This window comes from Bos javanicus, chromosome 18 (genome assembly GCF_032452875.1).
Source record: "Bos javanicus breed banteng chromosome 18, ARS-OSU_banteng_1.0, whole genome shotgun sequence".
Classification (NCBI taxonomy): Eukaryota; Metazoa; Chordata; class Mammalia; order Artiodactyla; family Bovidae; genus Bos; species Bos javanicus.
This window is the reverse complement of record NC_083885.1, coordinates 51,005,142-51,021,027: the sequence shown is the minus strand read 5'-3', so window position 1 is coordinate 51,021,027 and position 15,886 is coordinate 51,005,142. Positions and strand designations below refer to the sequence as shown.

Here is a 15,886-nt window from a genome sequence, read left to right as displayed (position 1 = left end):
GGGGGGGCGGGGGGTGGGGCACCACCCTACCGGGGTCACGGAGAGGAGCGAAATACCTGAAGGCCGAGAGTAGGCGGGGGAAATCTAGCGCCAGTCCTGGGGGAAGAAACCATTTGCTGTAGGGCGAGAAGTGTGGGGAGGGGCCAGGGTTGGGGTGTTATGTGTGTCACTCATTCACGTGGTGGTGGGGGAGTGGACGAGTCCATTCCTTGGATCCCTTGAGGGGGTGGCTCGTAAGCACCTGGCCAGGAAGGGACGCGCCCATTTTCTTCAGACGTAGGGGAGAGAAAAGGAGGATGGCAAAATGTGAAAATTAGCGGCTCAGCTGTAAGGCAGTGCTGGGACTTTAGTGAGCCTCTGTGCTCATGGCCCTCCCCTGCTCAAAACCACCAGTTTTTGTGACATAATAGCTAAACTATATGTTTTAGCAATAGAGACATCACTGACCCTGCAGAGAGGGTAGTAGAAGATGCAGAAAGATAAGGGAAATTAGAGATGCTGCAAGGGCCAAGTCTAGCTTGGCGCCCCTCCCGCGCAGCTCACCTTACAGATCTGTGGCCTCCGCTCCCCGCCCTAAACCTATGGCTGACCGACTTCAGTTGGGTGTGTCTGGGCTCTGAAACCTACATCCATAGCCAAGGTCATCTAAGGTCGCTGACTCCCACCTCCTGCCCCAAATTAATCTCAGACCTCAAGTCTTCCCAGATCTCCTTGTTCTGGGGGACCAGGTGGCGGGGTCCCACCCCCTAAAAATCCTGATCATGTTCCTGTAGCTCCACTCCCAAATGAGACCTTCATAGTTACTCATTCCTTCTAGGAACGTTGATGCTGAGATACAGAGATGCATTGCATTTTATTTTATTATGTTTGTTTTGCCTCAATCCACTTGCCTTGAACAGAGCCTGACTCAGAGTACCAAGTACTATCTGTGGCTGTTCACAAGTATTTGCTGAATGAGTATTAAAGGAATAGGTCTGATTCTGACCTTCATCTAGCCATGTTGGAGGAGGCAGACTCCAGACACACAACTGAGGGAAGGATCAAGGTTGTGATTAAGAAAGGTACAGGGGACCTTTGTGGGAGGAGAAAGAGATGGACTCTGAGGGTGAAGGATTTCTTATGAGTAGTACCTAAGGCTTTTGGCTTTGTAAGATTATGAAGGTTGGACAAGCAATATTACCAGGTAATGCACAATATAGCTTATTAGGGTATGGGGAAAACCCTGGTATAGCTCGATTTGAGAGTCTGAGGGGGGAGTTCACTGGTGCACTAGTGGTTAGGACTCCAGGCTTTCACAACCCGGGCTGGGATTCTGTCCCTGGTCAGGGAACAGATCCCGCAAGCAGCGGGGTGGGGGTGGGGGGGAACTGAGGGGGACAAGTGTAGTGGGAAAGTTTAGAGGCATCCAGTCAACAAGAGCTGTTTCAAATTGGATGCTGGACGCTTATAACATACTTACAGCAGTTATAAGAAGGAGAAGATTATCAACTCCATTTTACAGATTAGGAAACTGAAGCTCTGAGCAGTTGCATACTTTGCCAAGGTCACAGAGCTCAAATGTGCCAGTCTGGGCATAGGAACCTAGGTAGTGTGGCTCTGAAGCCTAGCTCCAAATGACGACACTATATTGATTCCCTAGGGATAAATCCTGTTGACTGCGTGGGGACTGGCTGTAAATAGAGGCTGCAACGGCCCTTCTCCCCTTTGGCTTCGCCGCACCTTGCCGCTCTACAGAGAAAATCCGCCAATAGATGTCTAAACCAATCAGCACTGAGGAAGGGGGCGGGCCTAGTGGACCTAGGCCAATTGGTAGATTGAAGGTGGATAGAAGGTGCTTAGGACAAATGAAAGAGATTTCTGAAAGTGAGGCTGGGAGGGGCGGGACTATAACCGGCACCGCGGGCAGCTGGCACGTGCCTCTGGGCCTGTGACTCTCCGGAACTGGATGCCAAAGGGCGTGGGAGGGGCTCGCGCATGCGTGCGTGCGTGCGTGCGTGCGTGCAGGAGGCCTTGTGTGAGGCCCGGAAGAGCGTCAGGCGCATCGAGAGAGCTGGGGTCACGGCGGAAAAGAAGCCATTGTCCCCCACAGCCACGTGGAGTGGGCAGGGCGGGGCGGGGTTCGTTGGGGATAGGAGAAGGTGAGGTGCCCTTCCTCCGCTCTACCCTCATCAACTGTACCCCCATCCCTACCTCACGTGCCTCACCCAGCCTTGAGGTCTACGCCCCTTCCATGACCAGGCCCCAGTCCCTGATAACTACTCTGCTGCCCTTTCTGTCCTGCCGGCTTACTCTGTGTCTCCAACTTCTATTCTCTTTGCTGCCTTTCTCTTGCTACCGTCTCTCCACTTTCTGCATTCTCCAGTACTTCCTCTCCCCCTGGATTTCTCCTCTGTCCAAAGTCCCTATCTGGTTCACCAGATCTCTCCAGTATCATGATCCCTTTCCCATCCCTCATTTTTCCCATCCCTCATCCATGATTTCCTCACATTCTCGTTCCATCTAACCCTTTATCTTCTGACAGATCTTCCCATTCAGCATGACTCCCTTGACCCCATCCTGCCCCTATGACTCTGCCTTTTCCCTCATCTTTCCCTGACCAAACCTTTTTTGATTGCTCTCTACCAATCCATTTCTCTCATTTTAAGTCTCTAAATAGTACTCCCACTTCACCCTAAATCATCTCTTCTTATATGACTATCCTGTCCTTATCTTCCAGGGCACCATGGATCCCGGGGAGCCAGCCCCCAAGCCTTTCCAGCAGCCTGAGAAGCCTGGTCGTGTCCGCCGTCGGAAGACCAGGCGGGAGCGTAACGAGGCGCTGGCGGGCAGTCGGCAGCCGCTGACCTATCAGCACCCTCCCGTGGCCAGTCGGGATCCACATATGGTATTGCGGAATTCTGTTGCCCCTACTGCTGCTAAGCTTGTGGTCATAACCCAGGGCCGCCTGAGCCGGGACCACCGGGGTCTCTTCAACCATGAGGTGAAATCTCTGGACGTGGCCCGGCTGCTTAGCAGTGAGTCTCTGGAGTTGGGCACCCCTGCACTCACCACCAAGTCCTCCCCAAGCCCAGGCAGGGGCCAACAACCATCCCTACAGTCAAGGGGCAAGGAAAACCAGGTGCCTGGAGGCTCGGGCCCAGGCCCCCCCAGTCCCCCACAGCTCCCTGACTTGGAGCAGCTGCTGGGGGAGCTGCAATGTCAGCTGATTCTGCCACGAGCCTTCCCTAGGAGAAACCTAGTTCAAGAGGCCAGGGATGCTATTGTGGGCACTTTACAGGCCTGCCATGGCTGTGTGCCTGACCTTACCCTGGTGCTCCGGGGCTGCCAGCCACACTTGCCAGGTGAGCTTACCTCCTGCCTCCTAAACTCCCTTTTTCTTTGTCTGCTCTTGTTCAGCTGTCCCTCATGCTTCTTTCCTCTGTGCCAGGAACTGATCCTGGGGCCCTTAAGAGGCAAAGAATGACACCTTCCTGGATCAACAGTCCTGAGCAGGCCCCAGGGGAGGGGAGGCAGAGGAGGCGGCAGGGAACAAAGGAGCTCACCTTTGCCGTGCCTCCCACCTCCAGCACTCCTACTGTGCACCAAGTGAGCCTGGCACCACCGAAAGGTCCCTGGCCACCCCCATTATCCTCGTTGCCTTCGCCATCTGGGGCAGCCTGGGGCCCCCCAACAGCCTTTGATCTACTGAAAAGCATCTGGCTGGTAGCCACACCGCCTCCTCCCCGGCCTTGGGGGATTGGCCCACCACAACTCCTGCCCCAGCCACCATCACCCTTGTTGCCCCGAAGTTCTGCCTTGGACTGGAGCCCCAGCCCCCCAGCACCGCTGCCCAGCCTCTCCTGGATGGTGGCTCAGAGCAGCCCAGAGGCCTGGTCCTTTCCACCCATGAGACTGTACTGAGCAGGCTGAGGCTGGGTTGGGGGCAGGAATCTCCAACTCTGATCACCTCAATAAAGTGTCTTCTTCACAGTCCTCTTGATTTTTAGTGAGTGGCTGGCTCAGGACAGCAGCTTTCCCTAGCTTTGAGTTCTGGGTCCAAAGTGGAAGGAAAGGTACTGTCATTTGTCACCGTCCTCGGCCCAGAGACCTCCAGTCAGTCTAACAGATCCACCCATTAAGGCCAACTTTGTGCTTGACTCTGGTGATGCTGGGGCTCCAGAGTGAATGAGACTGAGGCTGTGCCTCCAGGGGACTCCCAGTACAGTGGTGAACACAGTTTCAGCCCTTGTGGCATCTGAAAGAGAAGTCCAGGGGCTGGGGAGTCCAAGGAGGGAGTGATGACTCTACTCTGCTGATGAGGAGTTGACAAAAGACCCTTGTATTTTTCAAGTTCGGTAAAAATTTGCTAGTAGAGGAGAAACAGAACATTCCAGGCAATCTAGAAATGCTCCTCTATGGACCAGCACGTGTAAGGCCCATTCTGCCTGTATCCCTAGACCATGCTGGGACTTAGCATGAGTCACATCTGGGCTCTGCGTATGAGAGGCTTCTGGTCTGGTGGGCAGAAGAACAGTGTGTGGGCAGGATCAGGGCAGGAATGACAGATGAAGCCTGGGTATAGTGGCAGACTTTTTTCTTTGGTCTACAATATATTTAACATTTTTGAATCAATTATCTACTGTTACAAATCAGCTTTTAAAAAAAAATTTTTTCTGGCTTCTCTCAAAAAAAAAAAAAAAAACCCAGAATGAAAGCAGAGAAACTGGCATATCAGACTTACTCTCCTTCCTGTCAAAAACTGGCTGAAGCTAAGTTGCAGAGGCTCCTTTTTTGTGGGGTCAACACTCTGCATTTCACCCGCTTATGTTCCCTGCTTGGCCTCTTGACTTGGAAATTTTTTTAAAATGGTATTTTGAGGAGCAGCAAATTTTCTTCAGTGGAGGGGGAGGGATGAAGCTAAACATGTGTTGGAATCTGATTGGGAAAATGAAGCGGAGGGGCTTGGACTGTACTCTGTAAAGCTTTTCCAGGGCTCCCCATTGCCCACAGGGAAACCGTAAAGTCAGTGCCAGGGTGTAGGGGACTGGCTGGGAGATCACACAGGTGTGACTCAGTTGAGGTCTTTTAGGAAGCTTATGGCAATGCTGGGATTTGAACCCAAGCAATTGATTTCAGAGTCTGCTTGTGGGTTTCTTGTAACACCACCCCCTCTGCCTCATGGCAACTGATTTTCACACCCTGGTAAGCAGTGACAGGACAGGGTCAGGCTGTAGCGGTTGTGGCTGAGGGCTCTTTACCACCTCGGAGTTGTGTGACCCAGAACTGGTGGTTTACCCACTCTGCCTCTGTGTTTCTGTAGGAACTTCACAGGGTGCATGGGATGTGGAGTGGCCACAGCTGGTGTTGGCTGTCATGGGGGTGGGGATGGGTAATCAAAGAGCTATTTGGGAGCTAAACTGAGGGAAGGTCAGAACAGAGCTGGGGCCTGGGGGTTGTGGGTCATCCTGAGATGGCAGCCTGGAGGAGGATGCTCGACTTGGGGGAGTGCATTGGAGTTCATTTTAGGACACCAGGAGCCTGAGGTATCAAGGAGACTACCCAAGGGGAGTACTGGGGCTGGAGAGGTGTGGTGCGGATGGGAAAGGGGCGGACCTTCCCACGGCGGTTGGATAGGGGCCAGGCTGGGTCATCCCGGAGGAGAAGGCAGGGAGCGCGGTGCCCAGCGGCCCCTTTAATCGGGGCCGCGCGCCAGCCGGCCCGCGCGCTCTCGCCACCGTCGCCGGGCCGGAGTGGGAGCCGGAGCGGAACCCGGGCCGGGGCCGGGGCCGGAGCGGGTGGAATGGAGCCCCCGCGCGCGCCCGCTCTGCGCCGCCTGCTGCCGCCGCTGCTGCTCCTAATGCTGCCGCTGCCCCCCCGCGCCCGGGCTAAGTACGTGCGGGGCAACCTCAGCTCCAAGGAGGTGAGCGCGCCCGGCCCTCCCCTGCCACCCGCCGGGCCCCCGAGGGACCAGAGGGAGAGAAGGGGAAGGTGCCGCCCCGCCCCCTGCCGCCTCTCCCGGAAGGTCCCTGAGAGCCTGGGGGCTTGGGGCCAGGGGCGATGAGGGACTGGGTCTGGGTTGAGGCTGAGGGGGCCCCGAGGATAGAGAGGAGCCTCGGGGATTGTAGGAGGGACATTGAGGTCAGAGTTGGGCGAGGAGCGGGGCGGGATTGGGAGAGTCAGAGTTTGGGGTGGGGGTGGGGGACGCCGAGGTGGTGCTGAAGGGACAGCACTTTTCACTGCAAGAGAGCCTGAGTTCACTCTCCTGCTCAGGACCCAGAGGGGGCTATTTGGAATACTCCCCAGCATCTGATGGGTTCTGGGACCTGTGTGTGTGTGTGTCTGTGTGTCTGTGTGTGTCTGTGACAAAAGATGTCCTGTGTGTGTGTGTGTCTGTGACAAAAGATGTCCAGTGTGTGTGTGTGTGTGTGTGTCTGTGACAAAAGATGTCCAGTGTGTGTGTGTGTCTGTGACAAAAGATGTCCAGTGTGTGTGTGTGTGTCTGTGACAAAAGATGTCCAGGATGGGGATCTGGCCCTCCAGGCTTTCTCTGGCACCTGAGAAATGGGAGAAGTGTTTGAAAGGAGGGGAAGAAACTTGGGGGACATCCGAAGCAGGAATCCTGGAACCAAGGTGAAAGGATAACAGAAGAATTTTGGAGGTGACCTGGTCCCCTTTATGTTTCTTAGGAAACCAGGAACTCCAGGGTAGGGAGGAAAAGTTGAGGGGGGGACTATGGAGTCAAGGAGAGTTCTCAAGGGGCTCAGAAGAAAGTCTGAGTGGGCCGCTTTTCCAGGACTGGGTGTTCCTGACAAGATTTTGCTTCCTCTCGGATTATGGCCGACTAGACTTCCGTTTCCGATACCCTGAGGTGAGCCTTCCCCAATCACTCACCATGCTGAGGCTGGACACCCCCTTGGCCTCCCAAGGCAAGGGCTACCCCAGCTCCCCAACTCCCCACATCTCTGGGTCTGCAGGCCAAGTGCTGTCAGAACATCCTCCTCTATTTCGACGACCCATCCCAGTGGCCAGCCGTGTACAAGGCAGGGGACAAGGTGAAGTCTGTGAGGAAGGTGGTGGGGGGACAAGGTTGAAGCTCGCCAAGGAGTGACCACATCCCTGTCCTTGCCTAGGACTGCCTGGCTAAGGAGTCAGTGATCAGGCCAGAGAACAACCAGGTCATCAACCTCACTACCCAGTATGCCTGGTCAGGCTGTCAGGTATGGGCCCGGCCTGGGGGAATGGGCAGGTGCTGAAAGCCCAGGTCCAGGCAGGCTTCAGCCTTTGCGCTCCTCCCCAGGTGGTGTCAGAGGAGGGAACTCGCTACCTGAGCTGCTCCAGTGGCCGCAGCTTCCGCTCCGTGCGTGAAAGGTGGTGGTACATCGCGCTCAGCAAGTGTGGTGTAAGTGACCGGGGCCTTCTCCTCCTTGCCTTCTTGCCAACCCCTTCCCTGCCCAGGGCTACCCCTGCCCCCCTTCCTTAGGCCACCATACTCCCCACAGGGAGATGGGCTGCAGCTGGAGTATGAGATGGTCCTCACCAACGGCAAGTCCTTCTGGACGCGGCATTTCTCTGCTGATGAATTTGGTGAGCACCTGGGGACCCAGCATCTCAGTGGGAACCTAGAACTGGGAGCCTGTTGAGGGAAGACCCCTCCTGACTGCAGGGTTTCCTTCTGCCAAATTGGCAGGGATCCTGGAGACCGATGTGACTTTCCTCCTCATCTTCATCCTCATCTTCCTCCTCTCCTGTTACTTTGGATGTGAGTCCAGCCCATGGCAGGGGCGGAGCGAGAGGGGAGAGGGAAGATGGGGGAGGGGGGACAAGGTTGGAGGGCAGCCAATCTGTCTGTGTACAGCCTTCCCTTATCCTCCTCCTAGATTTGCTGAAAGGTCGTCAGTTGCTTCACACGACTTATAAAATGTTCATGGCTGCAGCAGGAATGGAGGGTGAGGTTTAGAGTATCTTAACTTTTGAGTTCTATGAGAGGAGGAGCTTAGGGCTCAGATACTTAGGCCTAAGAAAGGAAGGGCTGGGGGCCTGGATTCTTAGGTCTGAGGGAGGGGGGCTGGGGATCTGGACTCCTGGGTCTGAGGGAGGAGGGGCTGGGGGTCTGGACTTCAGAGCATCCCAGGAAGTCGGCAGGAGTAGAGTCTAAATCCTGATAGGGATGAACGAAGGGCTCTGGTCATCTGGATCACAGTGCTAGGGAAGAGTGATGCTCTAAAGCCGGTGTCTGTCCTTTCCTCTCACTGCCTGTCCTCCCCTCAGTCCTGAGCCTCCTATTTTTCTGCATCTACTGGGGCCAGTATGCCACGGATGGCATTGGCAACGAAAGTCTGAAGATCCTGGGTGAGAAAGAAGTGGGCCCGGGAGGGTGTGGGGCTCCTCCCCCGGCGGAGCCCCGCGTCTGAGCTGCCCTCTCCTCCTTCTACCAGCCAAGCTGCTCTTCTCCTCCAGCTTCCTCATCTTCCTGCTGATGCTGATCCTTCTGGGGAAGGGATTCACGGTGACACGGTGCCCATGCTGGGGCGGGAGGGAGCACAGCAGGGATAGGGTGGCTGGGCAGGGGGGCAGGGCAGAGATTGGGTTGGGGGAGGGGGTGGCCACCCCCTCCTCTCTGACGGCCCCCACCCCTGCTGTCTCCCCTCACGGCCTGTCGCCAGGGGCCGCATCAGCCACTCAGGCTCGGTGAAGTTGTCTGTCTACATGACCCTGTACACCCTCACACACGTGGCGCTGCTCATCTACGAGGCCGAGGTGAGTCCCCCTAAAAGCTCAGGCTTTGCTCCGTCCTCCCTACCCGCAAAGCTTTTAGTGGCCTCTTCCACCTGTCTGCTAGTGTTCTTCCTGGCTCTCTCTCCCACTCGGTGGTTTTCCGCCTTTCCATCTGTCTCCCTAAGTGCATTCCCGTCTCTCTACGTGGCTCTCCTCCTTCTGTCTCTCGCTGTCTGTCACATTTCATGCTCAGTGTCGTGACTAAGTTCAGGAGTCACACAGACCTGGAGTCCACTCTGGCTCTCCCATTTCCCAGCTGGTTGACCTTGACTGATGCCCACCCCACCCCCAAATCTGCTTCTTCTTTTGTAAAATGAGGAGGGTTTTACCTACCCCAGGGGACTTCTCTAAGGCTTTATATATCACCTTGACTTTGGCCGAAAGGCTTCCTGCTTAGCCTCAGTTTCCCCCTTCTGTAAAATGGGGTGAAAATAAGACCTGCTTTATCAACTCGGTGCAAACAGAAAAACTTACACTTGGTGGTGTTCAGCTCTGTGCTGGGCCATGGTAGCAGCGATAGTTTCTATCTTTTTACTCTCTCTCTGTGTCTATCCTTTCATCTCCATCTCTCATTCTCCTACTGCTTCTGTCTTGATCAAGTACCTCTGAGCCCTTTGAGGGTATTTGAGGGTGGGGTCTGGGGTCCCTGTGAGGAGGGCCAAAGGCCAGGGCTGTGACTGACCCTCTCCCTTGGGTCCAGTTCTTTGACCCGGGCCAGGTCCTGTACACCTATGAGTCGCCAGCGGGCTACGGGCTCATTGGGCTGCAGGTGGCGGCCTACGTGTGGTTCTCCTATGCTGTGCTCGTCTCCTTGCGCCACTTCCCGGAGAAGCAGCCCTTTTACGTGCCCTTCTTTGCTGCCTACACCCTCTGGTGAGATGTGCTGGGCCCCCAACCTGTCCATGCCTTCCCCGGCTCCCCAGAAATGGCTGTCTTCAACTCAGACCCTCTTCTGGGAGGCAGATGGACTTTAAGTTAGGCAGCTGTCACCAGAGTCTGCCACTTACTCACTGTGTAACCTGGAAACGATTCCTTTCCCAAAGTGAAAAAAACTATAAAAGCCTCAGGTTGCCTACCCAGAAAGAGGGATTGTCCAGAGTATCTCCTGCAAATGGGTGTCTTGAGAGTTGTATAGGGCAACAGATAAGGGCTTTGAGTGTGGCACATAGTAAATGTCCAACAAAAAGTAGTTGTGATTCTTTTCATTAACATAGCGTAGCAGTAAAGTTCAGAGAAGGCAATGGCACCCCACTCCAGTACTCTTGCCTGGAAAATCCTATGGTTGGAGGAGCCTGGTAGGCTGCAGTCCATGGGGTCACTAAGAGTCGGACACGACTGAGCGGCTTCACTTTCACTTTCACTTTCATGCATTGGAGAAGGAAATGGCAACCCACTCCAGTGTTCTTGCCTGGAGAATCCCAGGGATGGCGGAGCCTGGTGGGCTGCTGTCTATGGGGTCGCACAGAGTCGGACACGACTGAAGTGACTTAGCAGCAGCAGCAGCAGCAAAGTTATGGGCTTCCCAGGTGGTGCAAGTGGTAAAGAGCTCGCCTGCCAATGCAGGAGATGTAAGAGACATGGGTTTGATCCCTGGGTGGGGAAGATTCCCCTGGAGGAGGAAATGGCAACCCACTCCAGTATTCTTGCCTGGAGAATCCCATGGACAAAAGAGCCTGGTGGGCTACACAGTCCAGAAGGTTGCAGAGTCGGACACGACTGAAACAACTTAGCACACACACACAGCAGTAAAGTAGGTGGATTCTTTTAAATGATTTACTTTCTCATATATGCATTTTAAATATTTATTTACTTATATATTTGGTTGCGCTGGGTCTTAGTTGAGGCATGTGGGATCATTAGTTGCGGCATGTGAACTCTTAATTGCAGCACGTGGGACCTAGTTTCCTGACTGGGGGTCAAACTCAGGATTGGGAGTGTGGAGTCTTAGCCACCGGACCACCAGGGAAGTCCCAAGTAGGTGGATTCTAAGCCAGATTACCTGGATTTAGATCCCAGTTCTAAAGCTTGTGGGGGTTCCCTGGTGGCTCAGATGGTAAAGAATCTGCCTGCAATGCAGCAGGAGATCTGGGTTTGATCCCTGGTTTGGGAAGATTCCCCTGGAGAAGGGAATGGAAACCCATTCCAATATTATTATTATTATTTTTTTCCACTCCAGTATTCTTGCCTGGCAGGCTACAGTCCATGGGGTTGCAAAGAGTTGGACATGACTGAGTGACTAACACTTTTACTTCACTTTCTAAAGCTTGTAAATTGTGTGACATTACACACATCAATTAAATTCTCTCTGCCTCAGTTTCCACACCTGTTTAATAGGGATGGAAATTGTACCTGCCTCATAGAGTCACTGTGAGAGTTACATGAGTGTGTATTCATGAAATGCTTAGTAACAGGTCTGGCATGCAGCAATTCCTTAATTATTATTATCGTATGTTAATTCAGTCATCAAACATCTTTGATTTCCTATCAGGTGCCAGAATTTGGGGTGGGGTTAGAACTGAGTTAAATTCAACCTACTGCTTGCCCACCCCCCTCACCACATTTCCCAGGCCAGTGGGATTCCTGTCTCCTTTTAACCTCTGGCTCTGAAGGTCACACTGGCTTCCCTCCAATTTGGGACCCACTTGGGGCATGTGTGTGTGTGTGTGTGTGTGCATAGCAGGGGATTTGGGGCCATGGGGTGGGGTGGAAGGCAGGGATGGTGTCTCTACAGACCCACTGCCTCCCCTTCAGGTTCTTTGCAGTTCCAGTCATGGCCCTGATCGCCAACTTCGGGATCCCCAAGTGGGCCCGGGAGAAGATTGTCAATGGAATCCAGTTGGGGATCCATCTATATGCCCACGGCGTGTTCCTGGTGAGGCTGGGCATCCAGGGTGGGAGGCAGTGGGAAACCAGTGGGTGGAGGATGCATGAGGCCATCCACCCCTGAGCTGCCTGAATTTCTGTTCTGAGTGCTTGATCCATTTCCTTCAATTCATCCTTTAGGCATTCAACACATGCTTATTGAGAGCCTGCTGGGTCTTTGCAGGCTGTTCCACTGTATCCCCCAGAGTCCACCCTCTTCTATTCCTCTCTCCTACTTTTGTGTCCTGGGCTCTTCCCCCAGCCCTACTCTCTTTCTTTGCCCCCATCCCCATTTCCATCCTGACCCTGGGTCCCCGGACTCTCACTTTCCCCTTCTGTATCTCCACAGCCTTCCCTAAGCCCTTTGGTCTCTACTCTCCCGCTACCCTTCACATACTCCCATCTCTGCCACTCCATCACAGGACGAAGCCACTGGGGTGGGTCAGGCTGGGGCTCCAGGGGGCCTAGATCTGAATGGCAGCAGGGGTTACTAACACCAACTCTCTTCTTTGCTCTGGTTTACATCCTATCTGCCTTTCTGGGAGACAGTCCAGTCCTTCTGTTCATTCATTCTTCCATCCATCCATCAACCATTCAGTGGGCACCTTTCTCAAACCACCCTGTTTCATGCTGGGAACACCCATATGCCTTTATTTCTGCTGTCTTGTTTACTTGGCAGAGCAGCCCCAGGGCAAACAGAGAGGGGAAGCTAACGCCCAGAGAGGGGAAGTGACCTGCCAGGCTCCGTGGCCATTGGTGGGGGTGGTGGGGTTCTAAGATCTGGCATAAGTGGGAACCAGACAGGAAAATAGGCATTGCTGAGGGTCCCAGCTCCTGACTTGATGGGTCCACCATGTATTCTTTGTTGGGAATATACTCAGCCACTGAGAGAGGGGGCCAGGTTCCCCATGTTCTACCCTGGAACCCGACTTAGGTACAGACTCACTTTCCTGGGATGATTCCTCCTGAGGCTCTGCAGGAAGTCACAGAGGGACAGAGAGAGGCGAAATGCTAAGAACCCACCATGTGCCAGGGCTTCCCAGGTGGTGCTAGCAGTAAAGAACCTGCCTGCCAATGCAGGAGATCTAAGAGATGCAGGTTTGATCCCTGGGTTGGGAAGATCCCCTGGGGGTGGGCATGGCAACCCACTCTAGTACTCTTGCCTGGAGAATCCCATGGATAGAGACTGGCAGGCTGCAGTTCATAGAGTCGCACAGAGTCAGACACAATTTAGCACACACGCTAGCACACACAAATTAGTACACACCATGTACCAGAGTCTGCACCAGCGGTTTTCATTTCCACCCTCTTTTCATCTCCACGTAGGCACTGCAACTCCTTTTGTGCAGTGAGGCTCTGGGAGTGTAAGCAGCATGCCGCAGGTCCTATACTCAGTGAACTGTGGGGCCAGGAGGTGGGGTGCAGGCTCAGAACACAGTAACCTTTCTACTATACTTCACCTTCGCCCAGGTTCCTTCCTAAAAACACTCACATTGGCTCAGAACAGCTCCACCACCAGCAGGCATTCCATCGCTCTGGTTTCAGCTCCTTGTTCACTTATTCAGCAACAACCTTGGAGGGACTGAGCTGGGCTCCTATGTGCAGTGCTAGGGTCACCCCAGTCCCTGCCCTTGTGGCCTCCCAGCTAATCCGGAGACATGTCTACATTCAACCATTATTTATTGAGAGCTTATATGTGTCAGGCACTGTTCTAGAAGATGTTGGGGATTCAGCAGGGAAAAGAACCATCAAGTACCTGCCATCAAGGAGCTAACTTTCTAGAGTCTGTCAGTTGCTCTCCAATTGAATTTTCTGTTTATGAAAATATTTTACCATCTGTGCTGTCCCATACAATAGCTACTAACCCCATGTGGCTACTGAACACTTAAATGTGGCCAGTGTGACTGAGAAATTAAAGTTTTAGTTTAATTTTGGTTATTTTAAATTTAAATAGCCACAGATAGCTAGTAACTATTGTACTAGATGGGCTTCCCAGGCGGTGCTAGTGGTAAAGAACTTGCCTGCCAATGCAGGAGACCTAAGAGATCCAGGTTCAGTCTCTGAGTGGGGAAGATCCCCTGGAGGAGGGCACAGCAACCCACTCCAGTAGTCTTGCCTGGAGAATCCCATGGACAGAGGAGCCTGGCGGGCTACAGTCCATGGAGTTGAAGAGAGTTGGACACGACTGAAGCGACTTAGTACACCCACATCCTACTAGATATCATAGGATGCTGCAGCTTAACCATTCAGTGATAACTGGGAGCTCAGGGCTTTGACTGAGAAAGCGCCTGCAGAGTAGTGACGGACTGAAAGTTAGAGCTCAGGACTTTGTGAGAGCCCAGAGGAGGTGCCACATCCAGTTCAAGGGTTTCAGAGAAGCGGGGGTATCGAGTGAACAGGAGAATCCTTAGGGCTCCTGTTTATGAAGGCAGCCTGAGGCCTGGACAGCCCTTCTCCAACCTGCGCCTACCCTTCACCCCAGATCATGACACGCCCTTCGGCGGCCAACAAGAACTTCCCATACCACGTGCGCACGTCGCAGATCGCCTCGGCCGGAGCCCCAGGCCCCGGAGGCAGCCAGTCCGCAGACAAGGCCTTCCCGCAGCACGTCTATGGGAACGTGACGTTCATCAGCGACTCGGTGCCCAACTTCACGGAGCTCTTCTCCATACCCCCGCCCGCCTCCTGCGTAAGCCCCGCGCCCCCGGCGCCCGAGGAGCTGCTGGCGCCGCCCCTGGAGTACCTGACCCCGCTCCCGGCCCCTCCACCGCCCTCCACGCCCAGGCGCCTGAGCCCACCCCCTGCCTTTCGCAACCCCCGCGCCCCCACGCCGCGCCGCGACCGACCCCCGGCGCCCGCGCCCACCTTGCCAGACTGGGTCCTGGCGCTGTTGCGTACGCCCCCTCAGACACCCCGCGCGGTGCCCCCGCCGCCGCTGGCCTTCCGCGGTTCTCCCCCACCTCCCCGGCCACCGCCGGAGTTCGCCCGGCGCACCCCGACGCCCCCGCTTGAGTACCTGGCCCCACTGCCCAGGCGCCCCTGACTGACCCCTGCGCCCACACCTCGGGAGGGGGGATCATCGCGGGGAGGGGGATGGGCCTTCGGGGCTGCATCTGCCCCTCCGTGGGTCCAGGACGGCATCTGATCCTGACCCCCCTCCCAGGCCGGGAAGCAGGTGGAGGAGACAGCGGTGGCGGCGGCGGTGGCCCCGAGGGGCCGCGTGGTGACCATGGCCGAGCCGGGCGCGGCCTCCCCGCCCCCTTCCTCTCGGTTCCCCAAGGCGGCTGACCCAAGCTGGGATGGCCCGACGCCGCCCTACCAGCCGCTCGTGCCGCCCTACCAGCCGCTCGTGCCCCAGACAGCGGCGCCGCACACCGGCTTCACCGAGTACTTCAGCATGCACACGGCCGGGGGCACCGCACCCCCGGTCTGAGCACCCCTGCCCCATGGGCCGCGCGCCGGGCCCCGGCCGGGCTCCAGATCCCCTCTCTAACCCGGCCCCAGGGCTCTGCCATTCCCGGCCTTGCCAAACCTCCCCACCCCGCGTGCCCAGGTAGGGGTGCGTAGTGTCCCGCTCCCTCCCAGTCCCCCTTTGACTTTTGTGCCAAACGGTCCCGCGGGAGCCGCTCTCCCCGTCCCCTCCCTCAGCCCCTGCCCCGAGCGGCACCGGATTCTGGGCTCCCGCTGTTCCGTGACCTCCGGCCCCCTGGCCCCCTCCGAGACCTCTGACCCCGCCGGACCCAGAACACCAGTGACGATCGCCGGGACCCTGCCTGAGGCTCTCCAGGAATCCGCGACCCCGAGCCACTGCTCCCAGGACAGATATTGTGAAGCTACTCTCGACTCTGAAACCTTCCCCTGGATCTCTGTGACCTCGGACCCGTACTCTGCCCACCCTATCTCCATCCCGGAGGCCCTCCCTCAGGTCCTTGGCAGAAAGACTTTTCCCCCTTCTTGCCAAAATAAAGATTCGTTGAGTTTTTATCTTTAAGATGGACTCTTTTACATCTTGATAGTGCTCAGAGACTGGGCTGAACACGAACCGTTCCAGGCTCGGGACCTCAGTGTGCCCAACTGTGAAATGGCATCTTGTGAGGGACCTGCATAACCTGACCTTTTGTTGACCCATAATCGGAGAGCCCTGAAGGTATGAATCATCATCTAGCAGAGTCCTCTTACTGTACAGCTTTATTTTTACCATCTCTGCCCCAGTTATAGGTAGAAGCGCCCTCCAGTGGCCGATGCTTTGCTCAGCCACCTGCACCAGGAG

At 55.4% G+C, this 15,886-nt stretch overlaps 2 protein-coding genes across 7 annotated transcripts; both read left to right on the top strand.

Annotated features, from left to right (window-relative positions):
- Positions 1-256: 256 nt before the first annotated feature.
- PRR19 (proline rich 19) lies at positions 257-3,969 on the top strand. Of its 3 annotated transcripts, XM_061388415.1 has the most exons (4): positions 257-1,061; positions 1,153-1,183; positions 2,717-3,341; positions 3,428-3,969. In XM_061388415.1, exons 3-4 carry the CDS (start codon positions 2,723-2,725, stop codon positions 3,898-3,900), a joined length of 1,092 nt encoding a protein of 363 aa, XP_061244399.1. In that variant the 5' UTR covers positions 257-1,061; positions 1,153-1,183; positions 2,717-2,722; the 3' UTR covers positions 3,901-3,969. The 3 variants fall into 3 exon arrangements, with proteins under 3 accessions (XP_061244399.1, XP_061244398.1, XP_061244397.1); XM_061388414.1 differs by having other exon boundaries at positions 257-1,831; XM_061388413.1 differs by having other exon boundaries at positions 257-2,138.
- Positions 3,970-5,693: 1,724 nt separating this feature from the next.
- TMEM145 (transmembrane protein 145) lies at positions 5,694-15,607 on the top strand. Of its 4 annotated transcripts, XM_061388403.1 has the most exons (15): positions 5,699-5,899; positions 6,773-6,847; positions 6,954-7,031; positions 7,110-7,196; positions 7,277-7,378; positions 7,479-7,563; positions 7,667-7,738; positions 7,857-7,925; positions 8,248-8,328; positions 8,415-8,493; positions 8,643-8,736; positions 9,455-9,627; positions 11,506-11,626; positions 14,099-14,305; positions 14,780-15,607. In XM_061388403.1, exons 1-15 carry the CDS (start codon positions 5,780-5,782, stop codon positions 15,047-15,049), a joined length of 1,713 nt encoding a protein of 570 aa, XP_061244387.1. In that variant the 5' UTR covers positions 5,699-5,779; the 3' UTR covers positions 15,050-15,607. The 4 variants fall into 4 exon arrangements, with proteins under 4 accessions (XP_061244388.1, XP_061244386.1, XP_061244387.1 ...); XM_061388402.1 differs by having other exon boundaries at positions 5,696-5,899; positions 14,099-14,870; XM_061388405.1 differs by lacking the exon at positions 9,455-9,627 and having other exon boundaries at positions 14,780-14,947.
- The last annotated feature ends 279 nt before the right edge of the window (positions 15,608-15,886 follow it).